The sequence below is a fragment of the Bactrocera dorsalis genome, chromosome 5, assembly GCF_023373825.1.
Source record: "Bactrocera dorsalis isolate Fly_Bdor chromosome 5, ASM2337382v1, whole genome shotgun sequence".
Taxonomy (NCBI): Eukaryota; Metazoa; Arthropoda; class Insecta; order Diptera; family Tephritidae; genus Bactrocera; species Bactrocera dorsalis.
In genome coordinates this window covers 26,556,948-26,582,518 of record NC_064307.1, presented here as the reverse complement: position 1 = coordinate 26,582,518, position 25,571 = coordinate 26,556,948, and the positions used below count along the sequence as shown (strand labels likewise).

The following is a 25,571-nucleotide window of genomic DNA, read 5'->3' as shown; positions in this document are numbered from 1 at the left end:
CGCTCCACTAGGTCCATTGTGATATTCTTTCAATACTTTTGGGATCATGGACTTCGGTACTATGATCAGCAGACGAGAATGTTTGCCATCTTCGCTTTCCCAGGTACGATGAAGGTATCCATTAACGAGGTTTATGCTGTTCCATTGGGCCCAATATGCTTTTGCAGTTGGACTCTCGCTACTTATTTGTTCCTTTGGTGGTCGTACCCCATTTTCTTTGGCTATTATCAGCTTTGCAAGATCAGGGTCCTCCAGCTGATTGATTCTGATGCGGTGAGGAGTCCAATCATCTTCAGGTTCTATATTCAGTAATCGCACGTCGATTATACCTTCTTTTCCTTCTGATTTGGAGCAATGTTTAAATTCCAGTGGACAAGGGCGATGTGATAATGCATCCGCATTTTTGTGGTGAATCCTCTTTCGGTGTTCTGTTGGTTGTTTCCATTTTGATGGGTTTACTTTTATCTTGCAATTTCGGGCAAAGTGACCCGCTTTTCTACAGTTGAAACATCTGCCTGTTGTATTTACTCGCTGTGCAGCAATTGTCTTCAGAGTCTTCAATATTTCGTCCATCAGCGCCGGTTGTTCCATTTCAACCCTTTGTACCTTGTGTGCTGGTTTACTTAGTAGGGAAGCTGTTTCCTGTGTGAGGGCGTGCGAAACCGTTTCAGCAAACGTTCTTTTTGGCAATGCATATGTGGCGCGTTTGGTGTCCACATCACGAATTCCATTTATGAAACATTGAATTTTTACCCTCTCAATATAATCCACAGGTGCATCTGCATTTGCCAAATGAGCCAGTCGTTCTATTTCAGTTGCGAACTCTTGCAATGACTCGTTCATTTTCTGACCCCTATTTTGCAGTTCGATCTGGTATATTTGTTTCCGGTGCTCACTACCATATCGTCTTTCTATCGCACTCATCAATGCCTCATAGTTGTCCCGTTCACAGTCTGGAATAGTCTGAAGGATTTCTGCCGCAGGTCCTTTCAATGATACAAACAAGGACGCCACTTTGTCCGCTGCATTCCAGTTATTGGCCAATGCTGTCTTTTCAAACTGAAGTTTGAAAATTTGAAATGGAATACTTCCATCGAATGTGGGTGCCTTCAATCTTGGATTATTTGTTGATGGTGCAGGGCCATGCAGTTGCAGTTCTCGCATCCGATTACTCAAATGAAGAACTTCTGATTTCAAATTTTCTTCGTCATTTTTTAAAGTGCTTAATTCGTCTTCAAATTTTGAAAATTTCTCTTGCACTTGTTTTTGTAGTTGTGTAGTATTTTCCATAATCTGTTGTACCAAACGATTTTCTAACTGCGTATTATAATCAGTCATTTGTTGTGTAAGGCGAGACTCTAGCTGTGATGTATTTTCAGCTATTTGCGTCATTTGCTGTGCCAGACGATTTTCTGTTTGCACTGCATTTTCTGTATTTTCAGCTATTTGCTGTGCCAGACGATTTTCTGTTTGCACTGCATTTTCTGTATTTTCAGCTATTTGCTGTGCCAGACGATTTTCTATTTGCTTAATAGCCACTAACAGCAAGTTCATGTCCACACTTGATGATGTTCGTTGTTCTTCTACTTTTTCTTCTACCTTTGTAGAAGTTTCTGGCCCAACAAATTCGAACTCGTCCACATTAATTCCATCCGCTTCCATTGCTTCACGTAATCGTGCCTGCAGATCCGCCTTTTGCCCACTTATCGGCAAATTACGCTCCTCCAGTTCCTTTTTTAATTGCTGAATTCTCAATTCTCCGAATTTAACCATCTTGAATTTGGATTATTTGACAATCCCACTTCTGACACCAATTGTTACGAATTTACTCTTGCTAGTTTACTTTGTTAGGTTCGTATCTCTGGATTGACAAATAAAATCAACACTGTTTAATTTAATTCAACAACTCTTTATTTCACAACTCGTCTACACTATAGCAGTTTACTCTTAGCACTGATTGATTACGTTGGCGCTGCCACGGCTTATATAGCCACGCACTTCTCGCTGATGCCGACGTGTCCTTCTAGAATATCGCGTCTGGAAATTACCAGAACATACGGCTATAGCCACGCACTTCTCGCTGATGCCGACGTGTCCTTCTAGAATATCGCGTCTGGAAATTACCAGAACATACGGCTATACGGCGCCAGACGCAAGCAGACAGTCGCGGCGCCAGACTCAGCAATTGTTTAACTAGACGAGCAGACAGTGTGGCGCCAGATTTCGCGCTAAAAAATATTCGTCGAAATATATCATTAGAGGTGTTGTCAAAAAACCAGAGATTTCGCTGCATTAGATACAATTTGGACTTGGCCACTCATTCAGCACTTCTTCAATAAGAGACCTTTGGTTTCCTGACATAATTATTTAAAGAATATATCTGCTTACACTTGCAATTTATTATTGTTTATAATTTGCTTCAATAAGATATCTTGCAACATTTAAGGGATTACATGGGTTTCAAGTCTATAAAGAAAAAATAATTGTCTTATAAAAATTAGTGTCTTTTTTCATTCTATAACATCTCTAGAATATTGTCATAAGTTCTCATGTTGATCCGTGTAATAGTTCGGAGCTACGGCCTTGAAAAGTTGGGCGATTTGAGTTCAGCTATGTACTGGGTTGTCAAAAAAGTCTTGCGGTATTTTCCCTAGTTGGCGCTGGAAGTGCGTAGTTCTAGTTTTATTCGTCGCATCGGGTAATGCTATACCTTTTTGGAAAGCTCATTTCACGCGCTAACACATGTTTGATTGGTTGTCGTTTCTTTTAAGTCGTTCGTGAGTTATAGCGTCGCAAGCATGGAGCAAAATAAAGAGAAAATACGGCATATTTTACAGTACTACTACGATAAAGGCAAAAATGCATCTCAAGCCGCCAATAAAATTTGTGCAGTTTATGGATCCAATACAGTTCCCATTTCCACCTCACAACGATGGTTTCAACGTTTTCGTTCTGGTGTAGAGGTGGTCGAAGATGCGCCACGCTCCGGAAGGCCTGTCGTCGAAAATTGCGATAAAATCGCTGAATTAGCCGAAAGAGACCGGCATAGTAGTCATCAAACCGTTATAAACCATTTGAAGAAGCTGTGAGTCACTAAGAAGCTCGATGTATGGGTGCCACACGAATCGATTCAATAAAAATACCGCAAGACTTTTTTGACAACCCAATATATAATATGTATATATCACACGAAGGCACTTTAGAATTTAAATGCGTTTTTCTCGAAACTGTGTTTTCAAAGTCGGTTGTCAAGATTTCTCACAATCAACCCAACCGATCTTAATGAAATTTTACACAGGTCTTCGAGAGATTTTTTCCAAAAATCGCATTTTTTCCGTTCTTTGCTCGACGAAGCTCTTGTAACCCCCTAAGTATAACTAATTACCAAAATCTTTTTGTTTTAATTACAAATGGGTGAAGCCCCCGAAGATCCCTGAACATATTTCTAGTTCATACCCGATTAAATTAGATTATATAAATAAGTGAGAATTGCTCCACGTCCTAGGGTCTATTGTGCCCTCTCCCAAGTCACAACGTCTCAAACTACCGATAGGTATGGAGAGTTTGGAGCGTGGTCCTCCGACGTTTTGGAGCCGTTGTTATACCACTAGATTGTACTGTCCCTAAGCAGTACCTCATACCCGACTTTATATCAGAAATTTCGCATGCTGAATTGTCTTAATTCTGAGCAAAGAAAGGGAATATCAACTTTTTCACCAATATCATTTTATTTGGATATAATATGTCCGCTATATACATATTTATTTACAGTTCGTAAGTTGATAAATTATTTATTTCGTAATTTAACACAAATATGTAGTATCAGCTTTTATTTGTTTATTGCGCAAGACTCGGCAAGTACGAGTATACCACGATGTGCTTTGATATTCTATCATACTCATCCTCACGAAATAAATGGTGAAAACTTCACTTAAAAAGCAGAATGTTTTTGAATCTATCTATTATATTACATTATTATTATGCATGGGTTGTGTATATATGTACATACATACATGTATATGTAAGTATGTAGCAGTAAGCTTTTCTGCTCTTGTTGAGGATACTTATTCTCTAATTGTGTCGCTTGTGCCGCAAACTCAAGCCAGAGGAACATTGTGCCGCCGACTTAAAGAGTCGCCGTTCTTCATTCATTCTTTTGCACTTTTAAGAGCAAACAATGGCAAATGAATCATTCAACATAAATTATGTGCAGTAACGATTTTCCGTTCGAAGGTAACAAAATTACGGTAACCAACAAGCGATTATTGTTCACATGCAATATGTAAATGTATGCACATTCCTTTATATACGTACATACATACTTGTACATATGTATAAAGTTGAATTAGCGCACAATACATTGTTTGTGTTTAAATAAAAGGAAAAGTACAGCAAAATCTAATGCGAAGATTCTTGATACAAATCGTGACAATATTCAAAATCACATTCACATAAAATACATACATATATAAATGATAACACTGTACAAAAAAATATCTGGCTATTGAACCAAACTAATTTTTGCAAGAATTAAAGTAAAATATTAATTTCTACTTTTTTCGATATAGAAATATTTGCCTTCGAAGATCGAAAATGAGCCTTAATAATTATACATACTTATGTAGTATGTTAGTTAAAAAATATGCCAAATATAGATATCCTCCTTGTTTCTTAATTCAAATGTTGTATAATAATCTTCTGTTAGGCTTTTATAAAATTTTTACCTTCTTCGAAGATCCGCCTTTGTTCGCTTTTAGCATCTGTCACATATGTACATAGGTAAGAAGTTGGGTTAGGTTTTATGGCTGATATCCAGAGATCGCACTGTGTATACAGTAATTTGTGAAGCCATAAAAATAGAACTCCTGTAATTTGAACTTATAAGTTTGCAAAACGCCTTGGTGGCAATACAAATTTTATCAGACGTTTAATTCCTTTCCCACCAATTCGGTGAGGCATCTGAAGTCTCGAAAACGGGAGACAATGAAGAAGGAAGTGCTGAGATGTTTCCATTTCGTCTTCTTCCATACAACTTCTACAGCTGGCGAAGGATAGAATCTTCAACAACGTCATTAGGGCAACGGCGTATTTAGAATACGTACAACTAAGGAAAGGCTAGCTTTACTGCGGGAAAAGAGGATCTCTTGCGATCAATCTTGGGCCAAAAGCATCTTGAGACAGCGCATGGCGACTGTAGCCCAGGGCTGGCCAAGTTCCTACAAAGCCGAGCTATCCAATAGTAGGACACACCTGCTACTTGCCAGCTCATCAGCTTTATAGTTGTTTGCGATTCCGCTGTGGCTTGGTATTCATACTAGTCTCATCACAAAGTGATTCGATGCTACTCATAACGCGGTTAGACATTTCTTAACCAGCTCTAAATGCATGGTTAGTGAGCTCAAGGCTAATAACGCCGCCCTGCCGTAGTCACTTCTCTGGGGTAGGTTGAACTCCGAAGAAGTAAATCTGCTGCTACCTTAATAACAGCAATGTAATACATACATACAAGTCTAAAGAGAAACTATTATATTATACAAACTTGTAATCCTTGAAAAAGAAAGAAAGAAATCTTTGTCAATTTTTGCCACACCGTGTCATTACAAGTATAACGGAAAACAAAAAAAAATTCAAAATCTCATTTTACCACACATGTGTGTGTACACGCCCATTATTGGTAATACAGTCAAAATACTGCCACTGTAAATGCTTCTAGCTTACTTGACTTGTGTAGATACGGTTAAAGCAAAAGTTTTTGTTGTCGCTGGAACTTCTGCTGCTCTTTGATTGTTGCAAACGAGCGAAAGCGTTACGAACAAAAGAAAGGTAAAAATTGTAAATCAAAGGTTAAGCAAACTGCCCATAATCACACAAAGAGCTTACACATCCACATACACATTAGAGATTCAAACTGAAAGTATAAAGCAAATAGTGAATTGTAGTGAAAATGCTGCGCAAGCAAGCCATTAAACGGCAACAAGCCAGAAACACGCAGCCGCCGCCCCCTACAATAACCGCTCCGGTCCGCTATCAACGCCGCCGACAACAACAGATGTTCCACGCGACTGCAGCAACATCGCCTATGCTGCAACGGTTACTGTTATCTATGCTGCTGCTTTTGCTGACGCTTAGCCAGAGCGAAAACACAGTTGGTAAGTGAAGTCGAGTTATTAATTGCCTTATATGTATGTATGTTTATTTGAGAGAGTTTATTTCTCGGTTTCCTTTGCGAGCTCTTAAAAGTACTAGCTAAAGACATTTTCCAGTGGAATACATGCATATGTACTTTTAACATACATGTAAATATGTACGTGCCTATATGTATATGCAGCTAAATGGCTAAATGAGTTAGCAATCTGTTTACCCGTAGTAACGGGTATAAAAGTGTTTATAAATAGCATAAATAAAGAAAAGTTCGATCCGTGAGAGACCTCTCATTGCAGAAATCTATGCTTCTATTTGAAAATGTATTTTCTATTTTCTAAATACCTTCATTAGGAATAAGACACCCGCGTATTTATGTAGGTCGCAGATTTTATATATCAATATTTGTTGGTAGATGAAATTGAAGTATCTGTTTGTAATATTACTTTTTACTAAGTGCATATTGATAAATCCAACTAACAAACTAAAATTTTTACAATTTTTGTCTGTTTGTTTGTTCCGGGTAATCTCTAAGGTGGTTGGACCGATTTTGATACGACTTTCAGTAGCAGAAATTTGTATACTCTTGCAACATGTTGCTACAGAGTATGATAGTTTTGTTCACTTAACGGTTGCACGTATCACCTGAAACCAATCGAGATAGATATACTACTGTGCCCAAAAATTGTATTTATTTTGAAAATTCTTTATTTATTCTTCCAAATCAATTTCATCCCCTTCAAAGTAATCCCCTCCCGATGCAATGCACTTATGCCAACGGATTTTCCAATCTTCGAAACACTGGTTGTAGTCACTTTCCGGGATGGCCTTCAGTTGCGTCTTCGCTGCGGCTTGAATCTCCTCTATCGTATAAAAACGGTGTCCCCGGAGCGGTCTTTTGAGCTTGGTGAACAGCCAGAAGTCGCACGGCGCCAGATCAGGTGAATACGGTGGTTGCGGAACGATATGGGTTGAGTTTTTGGCGAAATGATCACGAATTACGAGGGCAGTATGGGATGGTGCATTATCGTGGTGTAAAAACCAAGAATTGTCTTTCCACAATTCCGGCCTTTTTAGGCGGATAGCGTTACGCAAACGACGCATAACGTTCAAATAATATTCCTTGTTGACTGTTTGACCGGTTGGAAGGAATTTATAATGCACAACACCACGATAATCGAAGAAAACAGTCAACATGACCTTGATTTTTGAGCGACTTTGGCGCGATTTTTTTGGTCTCGGCTCTCTTTTGGCACGATATTCGCTCGATTGATCGGTTGTTTCAGGGTCGTAAGCATAGATCCAAGTCTCATCGCCAGTTATAATGCGACGTCTTTTTTCCAAAAAATTCAATGTTTTCGGTACCAGTCGAGATTTGACGCGCTTGAGGCCGAAAACATCCTTCAAAATGGTATTGGCTGAGCCTTTCGATATGCCAACTACATCAGCAAGGTCTCTAATTGTTAATCGACGGTTTTTCAACACCAAATCTTTGATTTGTTGAACGTGAGCTTCCTCGGTTGAGGTTGATGGTAGCCCTGAACGCTCTTCGTCTTCGGCACGTTCACGGCCGGCTTGGAACTCACTATACCACTTGTAAACATTTTTTTTTAGACATAGGCTCATCATCAAAGACTTTTTGCATCATCCTCAACGTATCCGCAGCAGAAAATTGATTCCGTAAACAAAATTTAATGCAAATTCTTTGCTCAATTGCAAACATCAAAGCCGTGGAAATACTTCAAGGTGTAAAACCAATCACATACAGTAAAGTCAGCCGGATATTCAAAAATCCTGATATTTGTTATATAGAGGCTAGGCCAAGTTTTCGCTCAAATTTATCTATTTTAGGCACAAAGATATACTGTTATGAGTAAAACATGCTCTCTTATTTTTATTGGGATAACTCTTAACTTATATTAAGTATATGGGGCTTAAGAGAAGTATTGGTCTGATTCAACCCATTTTTGACATAGAGACAAAGCATTATATGAGAAGGATTATCCTTTAATTTCAGTTATAGTATATATCACACGTTGACCGACATTTTCGATCAAAAGTCAACTATAGACCTAAATATTCGGTAGCTAGAAGCTTGAACAGTTTTTATTGGATTTCAAAAATTTTTGTTTTACACATATACATACACTTACCGATATATTCAACAAATATTAAAAAAAAAAACGAAAATACCTGTACATATATAGTATTGTGGAGGTATCGACCCGAATTTACCTATTATTGCCAAAGTCACTTCTAGTAATATGCCATATACTAATAAAATGTTACTAAGGTACAATCTTCAATCATATGGAGTAAAGTCACCTGGTTGTTATCTGTTTTTTATATGGGGCTAGGTCAAGTTTTCGCCCAATTTTATCCACTTCAGTCACAAAGTAATACTCATTTTTATAGAGATAACTCACATGTAGGCCGACATATGCCCACACTTTATAGCGGTACTTTTTACGATATAGAAATTTTTTGTTTAGAAATAAGTTAATGGCATGCTCATCATCATCATCAAAAATATTAAAAATTAAAAACAAAACTCATTCAGCTATAGACAAAATAATTTGAAGGTTAGTGAGCTTTACAAAATCGGCTCGAAATGCAAGAGACTGACATGCGATGAAAAAATTATATTTTTTATTTTTCTAATTTAATTTAATTTACACTACAATTGAAATTAATGTTTTATTTTATTTTTATTTTTTAATTGAAACACGAAGTTTAGTCGCGTTATTACTTAAAAAAGGTAGTTTGTATTTTACTTATTAAACGCAATAAATTAAAAAATATAATTATAATTCGATAATATAATTTAGTTTATTTACGCTTACTAAAAACATAAAAAAAACTAAATGGAAGAAAATCCCGAACGAACGAACAAGTCCGAAAAAAATTTAAAAAAGTATTGTATAATGGTAAGCTTTGCGTGGCCACGAATGTATAATATACATATATACACAGTCGAACTTCCATAACTAAAACTCTTGAACTGGCAATAGAAGTAAAATTTTCTTCCACAACTCGAAGAATCTGTAACTCGAAGTTTTTTTGTGGATTATGGTGATTTGTAGTTAGGGAAGTTCAACTTTATATGTTATAGCTTGGATTCCGATCTTCTGGTTGACGGTTTGCACCTTAGTGTATTTCCCTGGTTTTGATTCTTGCATGTTGCAAGAGTATAAAATGTCACATTGTACCCGAGCTCAGCCCTTCCTTACTTGTTGTAATTATTTTTTGATAACGATAATTGAGCTATTTTGTTTGAAAGAGTTAATATTTTAATAAAAGGGCGCAGTCGTAGTTAATTCTTCACTACTAAGCACGTAAGCAATCTTCTGACTTTCCGATATTGTTGTTTCAAACTAAAAATAACTAAAAAAGCAACAAACAGATATAACTGACTACTTAGCTGTGAAAATTAGTGGTGAAATTGGTGATTAAGCCGTATATTTTAGCTACAATTAATACTATCTTAGCTTTGTAAACTATTGTAATTATCTTTGTTGAGGAAAACTATATTTAATGTAATTCGAGTGCATCTCTAAGTTTTGTTTTGTTGCCTCTAACATGTAATGTGTATTTTACCCATACAATCAAATCTCGAAACCAAACTAGACATGCGAAAAAGAACTGTGGGTATATAATGTGGCAAAAAAGTACCCGGAAATTGTAAATAAAACGCAAACGATCTCTCGACCATCTTTGAAGGCTTAATACTTTATACTCTTAGACTTGTGTTTTAGTCTTTCCAACATTCGCAATGACTCCGCATAACAAATTTGGTTAGAAATACGAAATTTAAGACAAATTCTTTGTTCGATATTTTTATCTATTGTAAAAATCGCAACGCAATACTGAGGTGTGTAAACAAATTGGTTGACGGAATGCTCTCATATTTGGCATCCAAACCAATTTTCAATATTTTTTTAATATTTATTTTATTCAAACTTTTTATTATTCCAAATAAACATATTTTACAAAATTTTGTGAAATGCTAAAAGGAAAATATACAAACCTCGGCAATTACGATGTCATTACCTGCAGCCCTTCGGATAAAATGCATCTCCGCGTTGACAATGGAACTTCACTTTCTACAGGATCATCAATTGTTCAATTCACAACCTGTCGTAAAGCATCGTAAAATCGTAAAATTATAAAAAAAAAAGTGTAAAAATTTATAATTTTACGATTTTACGATGCTTTACGACAGGTTGTGAATTGAACAATTATAAAAAATAAGTGCTGCAACTAAGACCATAAACTAGGTATTGAAATTTGTATTTTCGGCAGACGTTTTTACAATGTAATGCAAATTTTGGGTGAACATTTGTCGCCTTTTTTTAATATCTGTGGTTGAGCAACAAAATCGTTGTTCAAGACCTTGTATATTGTATCTCGAAGGCCTGTCTAAAATTTCATTAAAATCGGTTGAATAGTTCGCGGAAATCTGGACAACCGACTTCGATTATATAGCTAACCCACCAGCGGGCTGTCTTCAAGGCTGTTTTTTTTAAGTATTACTCGGATCAACTTAAGAATTTCTAACAATGTACTAGAGGTGTTGTAGAATTAAATAAGGCAATAAAAAAGGGTTTTTAAGCAAACGTATGGCACCCCTTAAACGAGCAACGTTTCACGCCCTTATAAAAATTAAAAAGTAGTAGTATTTACTTGCTGAGAAAAACTGCCTAAAAACGCAATTACAATTTTCAAACATAAGCCCTTGTAGTTTAAAATTGAAAATTTAATTAACAAAGAGTGTTAATTAAAATCACGATCATAAAGGAAGTTACGACTTTCTCTTTGCTTAGTCTAGTGTTTCATATAATTTGCAAGTTCAGCAGTTTGTAACTATTTGGTACTTGTAGAAAGCCGGAGCAAGTGCACTTTCCTGCAAGGCATTTTTGTACATACATACATACTTGTGTTCAGATTTGCATATATAGCAGTATTTTCAATTGCAACGGTCACTCACTGAAAAGTGAAAACGAGATTATAGTCTTGTTGTAATATCCGTAGCGTTTATTCGTTTGCATATTTGTAGAAACCTGACCTCTATTCCATAAGTGTTTGTTTATGTCTTCTAGGCCTTATTAACACGTCACAGAGTTTCTCTCGACAAATTATATATGTAAATGTAGAAATGATGAAAATTGCTCTTTACATACATTAGGATGATTAGCATAGAAATCTTACACAGTACGATCTGATTCTAAATAAAATAGGTTGTTTGACGACGCTCGTAGGCGTTTAGGAGACCTCTTATGAAACCACCAGGTCCATTGTTTTCTCTCTGTACCCCCGTGCCTATGATGAAGTTCCTCAATAAAAAACAGTTTTGTTGTGCAACCTCAAAACCATCGTCAAGAAACCCTCTAGCGATATTTGCGATTTTTTTCCTATACAAAGCTTTGGCATTCGCATAGAAGATGTCCTTACAGCTTCTACGATAGTCATTATGTGGTGTTCCTAGTCTGCTGGCGTGTCTGCCAATTGGATGGTAACCTGTTAGTATTCCTACTAGAGTTCTTATGTCATTCCTTTCGAATTTTAAATCGCATTCGAAGGACAAGTGGAGAAGGACCTGGCTTCGCTTGAAATATCCAATTGGCGCCACGTAGCGAAAAGAAGAAACAACTGGTGCGTTGTTGTTAATTCGGCTATAACCGCGTTAGCGGTGTCTACGCCAATAAAGAAGAAGATTCTTGTAACGAGATGTACTTTTCAGGTAAATGTATTCAGTACACTCTTCTAAAGCTTATTATTGACAAACTCTTCCACAAGCTCATGCACCGGTGATATGGATATCAAAAATATTTTATTTAAATGTGCCTAAAGAGAAACTGTTTTGAAAGAAGGTCGTTTAAATATAACTCCGAATGTTTCTTAAGAGAATTCATTCGGATTCCGTTATTTCAGTACATACATACCTGCATATATACACACAAGGATTAGCATAAACTAGTTTTTGCTTACAAAGCGTCAATTGCATAACCAGTGAATTACTCATTAGCGGAACTGAAGAGATCATAAGGTAGCTACAATTATAGCATATAATTCAAAGATTAGTTCTAACGGTACGTGTGGATGCACATACGCGTGCGCATATATAACAAGTAAGGAAGGGCTAATATTGGTCGATATCTAACGTTAAGTCACCTGAAAGTTCGAAAATCTTTATATTAAGTATATGGGGGTTCAGTGTAGTATTGAGCCTATTCAACCAATTTTTAATACATTTAATATTGTAAGGGAAGTATTATGCCTGAATTTCTTGTATGTATATCTCACACATTTACCGATATTTTCGGTCAATATCCAGCTATAGATAATGGGGTCCACATATTTGGGATATAGGGGCGTGAACAGTATTGCTTGTATTTGGACAAGTTTTGATCAAAGGGTGGCATACTTTAAGGGAATTATTGGTGCAAAATTTTATTCCGCTATATTTATTACATCTTGCTTTGTATACTGGAAAGAGAAAGAATCAAATGGAATTTTAAATTACGCTATATGGGAAGTATGCGTGGTTCTAGTTCGAAGTGGCCCATGCTGCCTACTAAATCTAGTTGAAATCGGTCTTTCATACAGGCTCTCATAAAGCTTTCTTAAACCATTTTGGAAATAAAATTTAATGTCTCTGGCATAATTAGTTATTGAAATTTATTAGTTTTAAACAGTACTTTTATATGGGGAGTAAACGGAGATATCTTCCGATTTCATCCAATTTCACACCGTCGGTAGGAGTTCTTATAATATTTGAGCTTAGTTTTTGGTCGTTGTAGCTTTAGTGGCTTACGAGATATGCACATTAAACATATTAGAAGGTGAGGCCACGGCCACATTTTAAAATTTTTTTATCCACAAATACCCCTTGCTTTTAGGATCCCCTGTGCCAAATTAAAGGTGAACGGTCGGGGGTCTATTTCTCTTTCAAAAGGAAGAAAATTGTAATCTGGCGGCAGTATAAAAACTTTAATTGACATCTATAATGATTTTTGTAATTTCGCAAGTGTAAACAAGACTAAACTTTAACTTCGGTTCTACCAAAGCTAAAACACCTTTCTCAAATAAAGAAGTTTCCTTAAAAGAACTTGATTTAGTTAGTTTAGTTTATATAACCCAATGGACTGAGCTGAAAAATTTCTCGGATCCATGTGAAAGTCTATGATGATATCTTGTTAAATGAAAGAGTTTTCCATACAAGACCATGGCTTCGATTGATCACTTTGTGTGTCCAAATGATCTTTCAAAATTCGATATTCCAAAGATGCCAGTAAGATCACCGACTGTTAATCGTCGATTCCTTTATTCTACTGACTTGTTGATAAACAGTTGATGTTGATGGCCGTCCTGGACGTGGATCGTCGTCAACGCGTTCTCCGCCCTCTTTGAATAATTTTTACCAATCAGAAACACTTGCTCGCGACAAATAATTATCACTCAATGCCTTTTCCAACATTTTGAATGTTCGACACCAGAAATTCGATTCCGCACACAAAATTTAATGGAACTTCTTTGTTGAATAATTTTATTTTTTCCCACAGTATATTTAAGAAAATTTACAATTATTGTAGCAGAATGCATGGATTGAATTTTTGGTTGGGCATAAGATGCATGTAAGACCTTACTTACCAACGATTTAAACATAAAAAACTCTGTCAATTATTTTCGGAATGCACCTCAAATGAAACTTCATTCTCCTTCTATTTCTTTATTACTCAAAATAATTACTTTTTCTACTGCTAACATACCGAATTGTACTGTATTGTGAGAGGTCTTCTAAGGCTCATACTTACTCTGATTGAAACTTTCATGCAGTGTGTATACGAATATCATCGCAATCAACTCATTCTTCTTTTCAATTAAATAAATTATAAAGAAAGCCATTGCCAATAGATGTACTCTTCATGTACTGTTCATGAATTATTGATTTGTGAATTTGAGAATCTTAAATTGACTTTTAATTGTTTAGAATTGCTTTATATTCAAAGTTGTCCAAAAAAATATCGCACATTGTGTTCGAAGGCGACGACAACGCTGTTGGTCCATATAAGCTAATGGCAGCCGGTTTTCTTTATTCAAAGTCACGGTGTCTTCTAGTATCTTTGTATGTATGTGTATTTCATTTTACGCCACTTTGCTCTGCTCCAATTCAACTGCACAGCAATTATACGGAGAAATTTTATTAACGTGCTGCAAGATCATATCGTAAAAATATGAATATAAATATGTATGTATGTATATGTATGAACACAAATGTGCGTATGTACATATATTTGGGACACATAGGAATGTACAACACATACATACATGTCTACATATGTGGTATTGCGGTACGTTAGATCCACTAGTAAGAAAGGGTATACATATTACCGACTTTTGAATTTCATAATGATATTGATATTAATTCTTTTTTGCTTACTATTCTCTTTTTTGTAATTCGACGCACAAATGTGGATATCATATCCACATTATTTAAACTTATTTCTCAAAAGCCTCAGATATGCTGGAACATACACCTGCATATTACTGCACAATCTTGAATGGTTACATTTCCACTCTGCTCTTTCCTTCTGCTTTACATCGTGGTTCTCCAAAGGCATCTCCATAGTCACTTAAAAATTACCTTTCACTTTTTTTTATCAAAGTTCCTACAATAAAACCTAATTTAGGTCGTAACGTTAACGAAATACATTATTATAAGTGCGCCATAAGATTTTTTCTGCATTCTGGAAGAGACTTTAACGATCTATATGCCATAAGACTACTTCTAAGACATAAATGCTATCTAAACTTGGAAGTGCATCTTCACTAGTAACCGATTTGCGCTTCTTATTTACTTATATAACGGATGATCCAACTGGATATACTTTCAATAGTCTTTTTTGACAGATCACACGTGAGTCGTGTCAAGCTGTCATGTTATTTTTGTTTAGTATAGTTTGGGATTTCATCATGGAAAGACTTACGCTTGAATCATTCAACGAATCATTCATTTGTCATTACTTAATTGCCATACCTCGTATTTGATCAGTTTCACCAAACAGCAATACTCAAAATGATATAAGTTTTAAATGTGAATTAGACAATAGTGGCGAATAAGGTACGTCCATGTGTTGTCGACTTCGATATTCACTCCTCTAAGTTGAATGCCAAATGTTCTGCCATTGTCGTCGGGTGAGCTACGCCGATAGAGTGGATATCCATCATTTCCAGTTTGCGTTTCCGAAAGAAAAGCACATGGATAGTGTTTCGTACATTTATTGTTAGACATACAAACCGAAGTGGGATTGTAGTGTCCGCAAAGCTTTACTAACAAACAAACATTCAAGAAAAGGTGTTTTCACGGGTTTTCCGGCAATTATTCGAATTTTTTCTCGTCGTAATAACAATTTTTGAACTTCAACGAACATTTAAAAAAAGAATTGGCCAAATTGGTCCAGGCGTTGTTGAGTTATGCGCTTAGCAACACATTTTGCGATTCAATTTTATATTATAGAATAACGAATTAGCCGTTTTTGTTCCAAAAGAGTGAAAATTAAAAACTTCCTCTCCACGTTACCTGTGAAAAAGTACTATCTAACGAATAGTCCTTGAGTCACTTAAAGAATAGTACATACATAAAAATGGGTGATGTAACAACATCTTCACAGTCTCTGCAACTGCATCGTATATCATTACATACATATGTACATGTATGCTATTTGCTATAGCGGATAACAGTGCAGAAGTAGAGCAGAAGAGGGTCTCACGCCCTACGAGTATATCTAATCATATGATAACGTTTTGTTCAACATTCATCGAAATATAATTGCAAAATCGACGGCTAAAACCCTGATACTACTCGTAAGAAAACACAGACTTGATTGTTCCTTTTAAATATTGCATTGTTCTGTGCAAGGCTTCGGAACCATTTGTCAACTATTATGCATTCATCTCCAATTATGATTCAACCTTTTCTTGTTCAGTTGCACTATAGTTCATATATGTACATATAATATATGTACATATGTGTATGTAAACAAAAACCACTACCAGTAGCTGTGCGATGTTATTTCGGTTTTTGAAGTAAAGAAGTGTTCAAATGACTCTTACTTGAATATTGAAGACATGCTCATGATTTGAAATATATATATTTTTTATTTATGAATTGTTGTGAGTTATAATATAAAACGATAGGAAGTAGCCTATGCCCGTCCCGAGGTTCCAAGCTTTCTCATCACCAATTTTCAGCCAAATCGGTTCAGCCGTTCTTGAGTTATAAATATAGACATAAATGCAAAATCGAGGGTTATTTTGCAAAAAAGGAACTTCTGCAGGACTAAAGGAATACCCATGCAAATTTTTACGTCTTTCAGTGCTGTGGTTTGGGCGTAATACGCGGACATACAAAAAAAGGCGTGTCATTTTTATGTATGTATGTATTGGGTTGTCAAAAAAGACTTGCGGTATTTTCGCTAGTTGGCGCCGAAAGCGCGTAGTTCTAGTTTTATTCGTCGCATCGGGTCATGCTATACTTTTTTGGAAAGCTCATTTCACGCGCTAACACGTGTTTGATTGATTGTCGTTTTTTTTTTAAGTCGTTCGTGAGTTATAGTGTTGCAAACATGGAGCAAAATAAATAGAAAATACGGCATATTTTACAGTACTACTACGATAAAGGCAAAAATGCATCTCAAGCCGCCAATAAAATTTGTGCAGTTTATGGACCCGATACAGTTTCCATTTCCACCGCACAACGATGGTTTCAACGTTTTCGTTCTCGTGTAGAGGTGATCGAAGATGCGCCACGCTCCGGAAGGCCTGTCGTCGAAAATTGCGATAAAATCGCTGAATTGGTCGAAAGAGACCGGCATAGTAGCAGCCGTAGCATCGGTCAGGAGCTGGAGATTCTCAAAAACATATCTGTTTTTGCATGAATTATTCATACTCTCCTCTTAAACCAAATTTGGTTTCATTTTTTATTGTTTTAAATTGACATCTTCTAGGCACAAGAAGAAACGACTGGCACGCTACATATTTTGGACACGGTTAAAATCATTTAAAAAGTTACTATTTTATAGAAAATTAGAGAGTTTCAAAATTGTTATTATTATTAGTAAATTAGCCTTAAGTCTGGTGGGTGAAACTGAAAAATAATATTTATACTTCTATTGTAGTCATTGTATATTAATTTTTCTGTTAATTTTAAACATCAATAAAGACAATAAGAAAAGCTATTTGCAGCTGTACTGCCCGCGCAGTTTATAGCTGCAATCTTTATGTTGAGTTAATGGAAAACTTTTGTTGTATTTTTGATATTTATTATACAATAGAAATTTTTCGTAAAATCACTTCGCATTTAATGGTCGAAATCATCATCTGCAACGCCAACTCGTTTTTCTTATCTCCCAAACAACCGCTACTTTTGCACACATGCATAAGAAATAATTAAAAACCTAGTAACACTTTGAGCATACCGAAGAAGAGAGCTATGGTGCAAGCAGCTCGCTTGACTAGCAAATTATACGTTTTATTAGTTAGCCGGTTCATTGCTCGCAGCAATGATAGTGAAATTTCCACCAAAGTTTCGCAGTAAAATTGCATACTTTTACTTTTAGATGTGTCGTAAGTTTTATATGGCTAATTCGTTTATGATATTTCAAAAATTAACAAATACTAAACAATTTTCCAAATACTGGCGGGGTACCTCATACTTTATATGAACATATGTACTTATGTACATAAATTCGAATATTATTACTCACTACTTTCTAATTTTTTTTAAATACAAAACTATAATAATAAATTTAAGCTAACATGCCGAAACATAATAATGGACATTTAATTCGTTGATTTCAATTAAATCGAATATATTATGTTTGCCACGAAATTTGTACCGATCCAAGAAGAAAAAATTTACATATACATACATATATAAATGATCAGCCGTTTCCACCTGACTGTCTATAAAGGGTGTTCCATTTTGAGGCTCCCTACTTTTTAAAAGAAAAACACAGAAACTTCAAATGTAATGGGGAATGTTTATTATCATTCAAACTAAGATTCTTTGGCATGTACTTTTTGAAGATTATCTCTTTCAAATGTAGGCTGCGGCCAGATGGTCCATCCGTTGAGTCCAATTTGCGACGACTAGTTCGGGTATTTTGACTGGTAACTGGGAAATGACACGCGTGATGTTTTGCTCAAAGGCCTGAATCTAAGTGGGATTGTCTGCATAGACTTTAGACTTTACATATCTCCACATGAAAAAGTCTAAAGGTGTGATATCACACTATCTTAGTGGCCAATGGACCGGCCGAAAATGTGAAATTATCTGCTTACCGAAGTGTTTTCTCAATAAATCCATTGATTGATGCGATGAGTGGGAAGTGGCGACGTCTTGCTGAAATGTCACCGTGATCACGAGCTTCAATTTCTTGCACCAAATAGTCGGTTTTCAGGGCGCGATAACGGTCACCATTGACGGTGACGTTCTCACCAGCATCATTTTTGAAGAAATATGGACCAACGATTCCATCCGCCTACAAACCATACCAAACTGTTGTTTTTTCTGGATGAAATGGCAGCTCTTGAATATTTTCTTCTCGTCCCAAATGCGGCAATTTTTCTTGTTTACATACCCACTGAGCCAAAAATGGACATAATAGTTGAACAAAATTTGGCTCGAAAACGTCTGAATTTCTTGGAACTTTTCAAGAGCGCTGAGAACGAAGCGATGTCGCTTGGGGAGTCGAGCGGCTTCAGTTCGTGCATAAGCTGTATTTTGTATGCTTTCAATTTAAGATCTCGTTCCATACGTCAGAGAACGTGAATTTTCGTAATTAAGTTGAACGATTCACGAGTGATCTGTCAAAAATAGGTTATTTAATATAGTAGCTCTATTTGAATCACCCTTTATATGGTAAATGTGAAACAGTTATTCAGTTTTTGTGGTATCAATTTGAAAATTTGCGTACATCAATTTTTTATTTTAGAATAAAATTAATATTTTCAAAACGGTGAATTCGCATGAGCGGAAAATGTTTGAATGGTTTCGACCCAGCGATTTTTAAGACAAAGTTTAGTTTTTAGGGATTATAAAAATTTGTTTTTCGGTTTTGAGATAACCGAATGAAATTTAATACAGAGTTGCATTTTGATATTATATTGATCATATTTATATACTTCTCTTATATATTTATAATTACATATAACAATTTGCTGCACATTTCTTCTTTCAGATGCAGCCACAGACTCACCGATTAAGTTCATTAAATTGCCAGCTCAAGCACCAGTAATTCACTATACCCAGAGCAAAGATGATTCGCCGATAATCAGCTATCGTAATAGTAAGGACCACACTCCATCTGATATCATTGAAAACGAAACATCGACGCCGATTCTTAGCCGTGCCGCTTTGCTTTATTCCGAGTACATGAATGCAGCTATGAATACAATGATTTTGGATGAGGATGCAGTGCAAAGGCAGCAACGAGGCAATGCCAACTCCTGCCCTAGATCGTGCCCGCCAAGCACAACTGTGGGCGCTGTACCGGTTTGCGCCTCTGATGGTTTAATTTATGCGAATCTTTGCGAAATGAAGAAAAAGACTTGCTCCCGAAATGGGTCAAATACAGTGAAGGTAAGCCAACATACATATGTATGTACATATGTACATATGTATGTGTATGTAGAGTGAAAATAAATCCATGTTTAGCTACTTTTTTATTTTGTAAATTGGTAATTTCAGTGTATTAGTACACACACACCAAAGCCGATAGTGAGATCAAGGGCAGATATGAAAACATAACGTTCTTTTGCACTTCTCCTCAAACCTTTGCATGTAAATATTTACTGAATTGTAGGTTTTGTACAAATTTACAGGCAGTTAAAGACGGCTGTGAACGCGCGCGGGGATCCGAATGCAAGCACCGGTGTCCTACAGAGAAAGACCCAGTTTGTGGCACTGATGGCCATACTTACTTGAATCGTTGTATGTTGCGCGTGCAAGCGTGTCGTGTTGGTTTGGCTGCGGTTAGCATGTCGCATGTGGGCGCCTGCAGTAATATCAGTGCCATACGTGAATCTTGTCCAGTGGATTGTAAAAGTGCTCCCAAAGACGGTCCTATCTGCGCCTCCGATGGCAATGTATACAATTCGACATGCGAGATGAAATTGCTGACGTGCAGCCAAGGTGTAGTGAAGACCAGTCGGAAGCATTGCCAATCGACGCGCATGTGCCGTGAGTCTTGCTGGCGTGTTGCGCGGCCCACCTGCGGTTCTGATGGGCGTTTGTACGCCAGCCCCTGCAAGATGCGAGCATACAACTGTGGCAAGCATATTTTCGAAGTACCGCTAGCATTTTGCATGTCTCAAGAGCGAAATACAAATGGCAGCAAATCAGCGGATAACTGTCCCACCGAATGTCCTCCTACCTCGGACGCGCCATCACAATATGTCTGCGGAAGCGATGGCAATATTTATTCATCGCTTTGCGAATTGAAAATGTTAAACTGTGGGTAAGTAGGCGGCAAATTGGTTCATTGTGCTGTACATAAGACAGGCAATGAAAATAATGTTGATAATATGTCTCGTGTTTTTATTTTTCTTATTTCTTATAGTCCTCAACGAAAATCTATACAGAAAATGAGCATGGACAAGTGTAAAACCCGTTTGAATCGATGCAAACAGCTGCCGCCTTGCAAAGACTTTAATAATTTATTCGGGTCCATATTTTCATCAAATCGCAATGACAAACTCTGTGGCAGTGATGCAAAAACCTACAACAATGAATGTGAGCTTGCGCATGCAACGTGCTTGTAAGTCTAAATTACATACATTTGTATCTACTAATAGCCTTATATTTGTATATGTTTGTATATACAATTGAATGTTCTATAGTTTATAAAAATCGCTTAAGTGGTCAATCTTCTCATTGAAACCGCAACTAATTTTGTAGTCAATATTGGCTTCATGAACCACCTCCTTTTACCCACATCCTTAAAAAATACATATATACATATACAGGACGACTGAAAAAAATGTTACCGCTTTTTAAAGTTGTCCTTTCTGGAAGACAAATTTTGTGGCTGCAAAGTTTTAACATTTCTTCGTTCCCCTCAGGAGAAGTTAAATAACATTATAAATATATTAGGACCTGCAGAAATATTTAAATTTTTTCTTCGCATGATTCAGAGAGTTAACGATAAGACGACTGTTTTAGGAGTCTAGCCTAATGCATAAGAACCAGGACGTGTAATAAACAATTTAAAAGAGCGTTGTTATGGAAATTATTCGAAAATACCAACATTACTAGAATAAAGTTTTTTGAAGTGTCAAATCTGAGGTCAAAATGGTAAAATCTGATGGAAAAACATATATTAGGCGTCCATAAAATAAGATTTTGCACCTTGTGAAAACAGTTTGACATGCTGGTCCTTTAGATTAAAATAATCATAAAAAAAGTGAAAAGACAACAATCAATCACGAGTAAAACCAGATCAATACTTCGCCTAATCTCCATAGGTCCTATATAAGGATTTTCCAAATATTGGTCAATATGTAATACATATGAACATATATATGTATGTATATAAACAAATGTAAGTGTACGTACATACATACATATGTATATTCTTGAGGGAACTATATATATATATGTGAAAATCGATCTACGAATTAGTTTCTTACGTAAGGCTTCGTCATTCTAGGATAAGTAAGGCAAACAGCTCAGATCTCTTGCACCTCAAGTTAGTGATTTGGTTAGTTAGATAAAGTTTTTATATAAAACATATTTCATTCACAATCAACCCAACCGTCCTCCCATATCTGCATACTTTAGGCAATGTGAAGGACGTGTTATTGACACTAGTCAACTGATGTTATGCTATTAATAAAAATATGTTAAGCATACATACATATGTTTTCTTTATAAAAAGCGCATTAATTAAATTGTGTATTATTTGCTTTTTGATCTTCTCAGGCGTGGAGTAAATCTGGCCCATATAGGTCCATGCACGGACCTGAAAGCTCAAAGTAAGGATTGTGGTGAACGTTGTACGCGCAGCGATATCGAAAGTGGACCGGTGTGTGGTTCAGATGGTAATACATTCCCTTCAATGTGTGACTTTAAACGTCGAACTTGCCACATGCGAGTGGTTCCCGTGTCTTTGAAGAACTGTTTACTCACTGCCGACTGTGAGTCGGACTGTGATGCACAGCCACCAAATTTCGTATGTGGATCCGACAATAAATTTTATAAATCCGAGTGTCACATGCGGAAAGAAAACTGCGGTAAACATGTGTTTGTAGTGCCGCTAAAGCGTTGCCTCAGTAACATTCAATTTAAAGGCTGCTCTCGTATTTGCCCACGAGAATTTGAACCGATCTGTGGAACAGATGATATGACATATCTGAATGAATGCTTCCTGGAAATCGAAAATTGTCGAACGAATAATACTGTAAAAGTTAGTCACTATGGAGCCTGTGGACGGCCAGAGGCGCCTTCGTCGAATTACCTTTACTAAAAAGGGACGTTCGTTCACAGAGCTTCGCTGCGGCTTCAACATAATTTGTTTACTATTTAATTTTGTTTTTGCATTTATATTTATGTATTTCATTTTATTTATTTGTGTTATACAAACAGTTATGCGTAATATTTATGATTTTTGTAGTTCTAAAATTTAGTTGAAAATATAATAGAAACTGTGTTTATATTTATTAAATTTTTTATATGCATATTTTTTAATAAAAATAATAATAAAAAATATGAAAGAGAACAAATCAAGTTACACAATCATTGTAATACTTATAGTAAGCTACTTCAAGCAGAATCATCAAAAAGTTTGCTTAGCATTTGATTGATTTCATGAGGACGATATTTTACGTATTTATCAGGATTTTTGCTGAACTGCACGGACGCATACCTAAAACAAATATATGTTGATATTAGAGTATAGATACGTTCATTTAAAATTCTTACATTTCATAAAACTTATTATATTTTGGAAGTATGTGCTCTACATTGTCGCGCTTTATACCCTCTCGCAAAATCACATCTGGAATTGAAATTCCTCGTTGTACTTTGCAAGCTTCCTCAAAATCTTTGTTGAACGTCTATAATGAAATAACCATTAAGAAACCATTTTAATGAAAATGAGAACTTTCTTGTCTCACCGAAAATCGCTCCTTTAGTATGCTGCGGTCTTTATCCTTCACCTTACCATGAGAGGGTCGAGGCAATTCCTCTACACCTATACTTATTAGCATTTTGGACCAAGTCTTTTGGTAAGAAAATTTTAGTTCGCGGATCATGTCTAAATAGCTTTGTTCGCATTCGGGCTCCGCTAATGTAACAATATCAATTAGGTTTGATTGCTGTAGAGATTTAAGAATGTAATGAATATTATTAAGACGAAACAGATGTTTCGTGGCTTGGTCATTATACTGCTCGCATTTATTCATTATGGAAAGGTTCAATTCCGCTAAAGCCTTTTCTATTTAAAAAAGATCGGATTTATTATATTGGATAGTCTATTTTTTATATTATTTAGATTTACTTACTGATATAAATCGCCAACAATGCTTTATTGCGCTCTTCACCTGGCAAAGCTTTTTTCATTAGAATTGTATCCAATTGAGTACTGTAAAGAACATCCTGTTGTAGAATAGCTCCAATTACATCGTAATGCTCATAAAGATGTTCTATAAACCAAATAGTATTCGAAGTGAGCTCGTGCACTGTTGCATCTTTAGGGACATTTACGTAACCATAGCCAAGTGTACTTGAACTCATGCCAACTATATTCGTGCCAGATTCACCTTTAACCACATCAAGAAAATGTTCTAAAGCTTTCGCCCCCTTAAATAATCTATGTTATGAATTTGTTTTTTACAGATAAATGCTCTCTCATACCGTAACTTGAAGTTTATTTAGGACCTTAGTAAGTTGTTCGCGTTGTTGTGGATCATAGGTACGTTCAATATCTGGTTGAAGCAAAATTACCCTTTTAAGTGCGGAAAATATGCCTAAAGCAGATGTCCACTCTTTTCGTGAAATGCAACGCATTATGCGATTGGTAATAGCCTCTGCATCTTTAACCACGAGTTCTATGGAATTGTAAGCCAATTTGGAGAAAACCTCTCCATGTTTGGAGGCAGGCACAATTTCAGTCATTAGGGCGCGTTCCCAATTCAAAAGGCGTTGCAGTCCCAGTAACATGACAAGATATTTGTCTAGTTCTTGATCTCCATCCATGAACTCTTCGGCGGACAAGTGTTCAGAGTGCGATGATGCCTTTTTTATCGATATTCCTGTTGATTGCTCAAGTGTCTGAGTCGCACGCAGATACAATTTATTAGCTTTTCGCTCGAAACTAAAAAATGTTTTATCAATAGATAAAAAAAAATTAAGGTTTTTATGGTTATTTCCTTACATTTGTTGCAGTCGTGCCGACGTATTTTTCTTCACATCTGGTCGTCCACTATGTCGAGGTTTCTGTAGATTATAAATGTATATTTTACCGTAAATTTAATAATAATATCATAAACACACCAAAGCTTCGTGACCCCAACTGCTACTTTTCTGGTGATCTTTTAAGTTTTGGAGTGAACGTAAAACCACTTCACCTCGTTCTGCCGCATAAATTATTGTATACTCTCGCCGCAAATTTTGCTCCAACCAATGGGCAATCGTAGCCAGTTCTTCTCTAGTGTTTTGAGACAACTGTCGGAACGATGTGTACTCATCACTGGAATCATCCTCTATGTAAATAAGATCTAATAGATCAACTGGCTTTAGCGGGGCACTATGTTTCTTTAACAATAATCGGAAATGTTGATTTAGACCTTCACAGCCCGTATTAAAAAGGCTTGTGACGTTTTCTAGCTCCACACTTTGAGAGTTATGGTGCAAAAAGTAATCCATAGCAGCACGTAACTTTCCCAAGGCTTCAAGAAAGCTACTCACATTACCTTCTATTGGTCCTTGATGGATAAGGTTGCACACTTCTTGAGAAACATCATAGTGCGCGAGCACAGTTTCAAGGCAACCTAAAGTGGCGTCCAAATCTAATATAAAATAAAAATTATACTAAATTATGTTACTCTAAAGCTTATAATGGTACACTCCTACTCTGTTGGCGCTTTTGGAGTTGTTCCGTTTCCTTGTATACCGGTAGAATAGTTTCTTCCAATTTTCCTAAGCGTTGTTCAAAAACCGTCAGAATGCTTGACATTTGCGTTGACAAATCATGATACTTTTCTACACGGTCTTTTAACAAAGACAAATTGGAAGTTTCTTTTTCCAATTTGTGGAAAGCTTGACCGCAGCTATCCAAATTATTCATTATTGGGCGTAATTCTGGTCGAGATTTCACACTTTGTTTTCTGTTGACTAATTGCCTCTTGCCACTCACATTCTTTATTGTTTT

At 36.2% G+C, this 25,571-nt stretch overlaps 2 protein-coding genes across 9 annotated transcripts in view; one reads left to right on the top strand and one right to left on the bottom strand.

Annotated features, from left to right (window-relative positions):
- Window positions 1-22,870, top strand: part of LOC105225631 (agrin) — a 25,685-nt gene extending 2,815 nt beyond the window's left edge. For 3 of the 8 annotated variants that reach the window (XM_049458642.1, XM_049458641.1, XM_049458643.1), the window contains exons 2-6: window positions 5,714-6,149; window positions 19,383-19,783; window positions 20,026-20,660; window positions 20,763-20,960; window positions 22,124-22,870. In XM_049458642.1, coding sequence (XP_049314599.1) covers window positions 5,945-6,149; window positions 19,383-19,783; window positions 20,026-20,660; window positions 20,763-20,960; window positions 22,124-22,667 — 1,983 coding nt within the window. In that variant the 5' untranslated portion in view covers window positions 5,714-5,944 and the 3' untranslated portion in view covers window positions 22,668-22,870. The remainder of the gene's footprint in view (window positions 1-5,713; window positions 6,150-19,382; window positions 19,784-20,025; window positions 20,661-20,762; window positions 20,961-22,123) is intronic. The other 5 variants (XM_049458645.1, XM_049458648.1, XM_049458646.1 and 2 more) reach the window with 4 other exon arrangements.
- On the bottom strand, window positions 22,844-25,571 carry LOC105225626 (exocyst complex component 7). The gene is made up of 8 exons (XM_011204174.4): window positions 25,274-25,571; window positions 24,695-25,209; window positions 24,576-24,637; window positions 24,056-24,515; window positions 23,704-24,001; window positions 23,317-23,636; window positions 23,123-23,256; window positions 22,844-23,066 (listed from the first exon to the last, which is right to left on the bottom strand). The coding sequence occupies exons 1-8, from the start codon at window positions 25,485-25,487 to the stop codon at window positions 22,964-22,966; spliced, it is 2,106 nt and encodes a 701-aa protein (XP_011202476.1). The 5' UTR covers window positions 25,488-25,571; the 3' UTR covers window positions 22,844-22,963.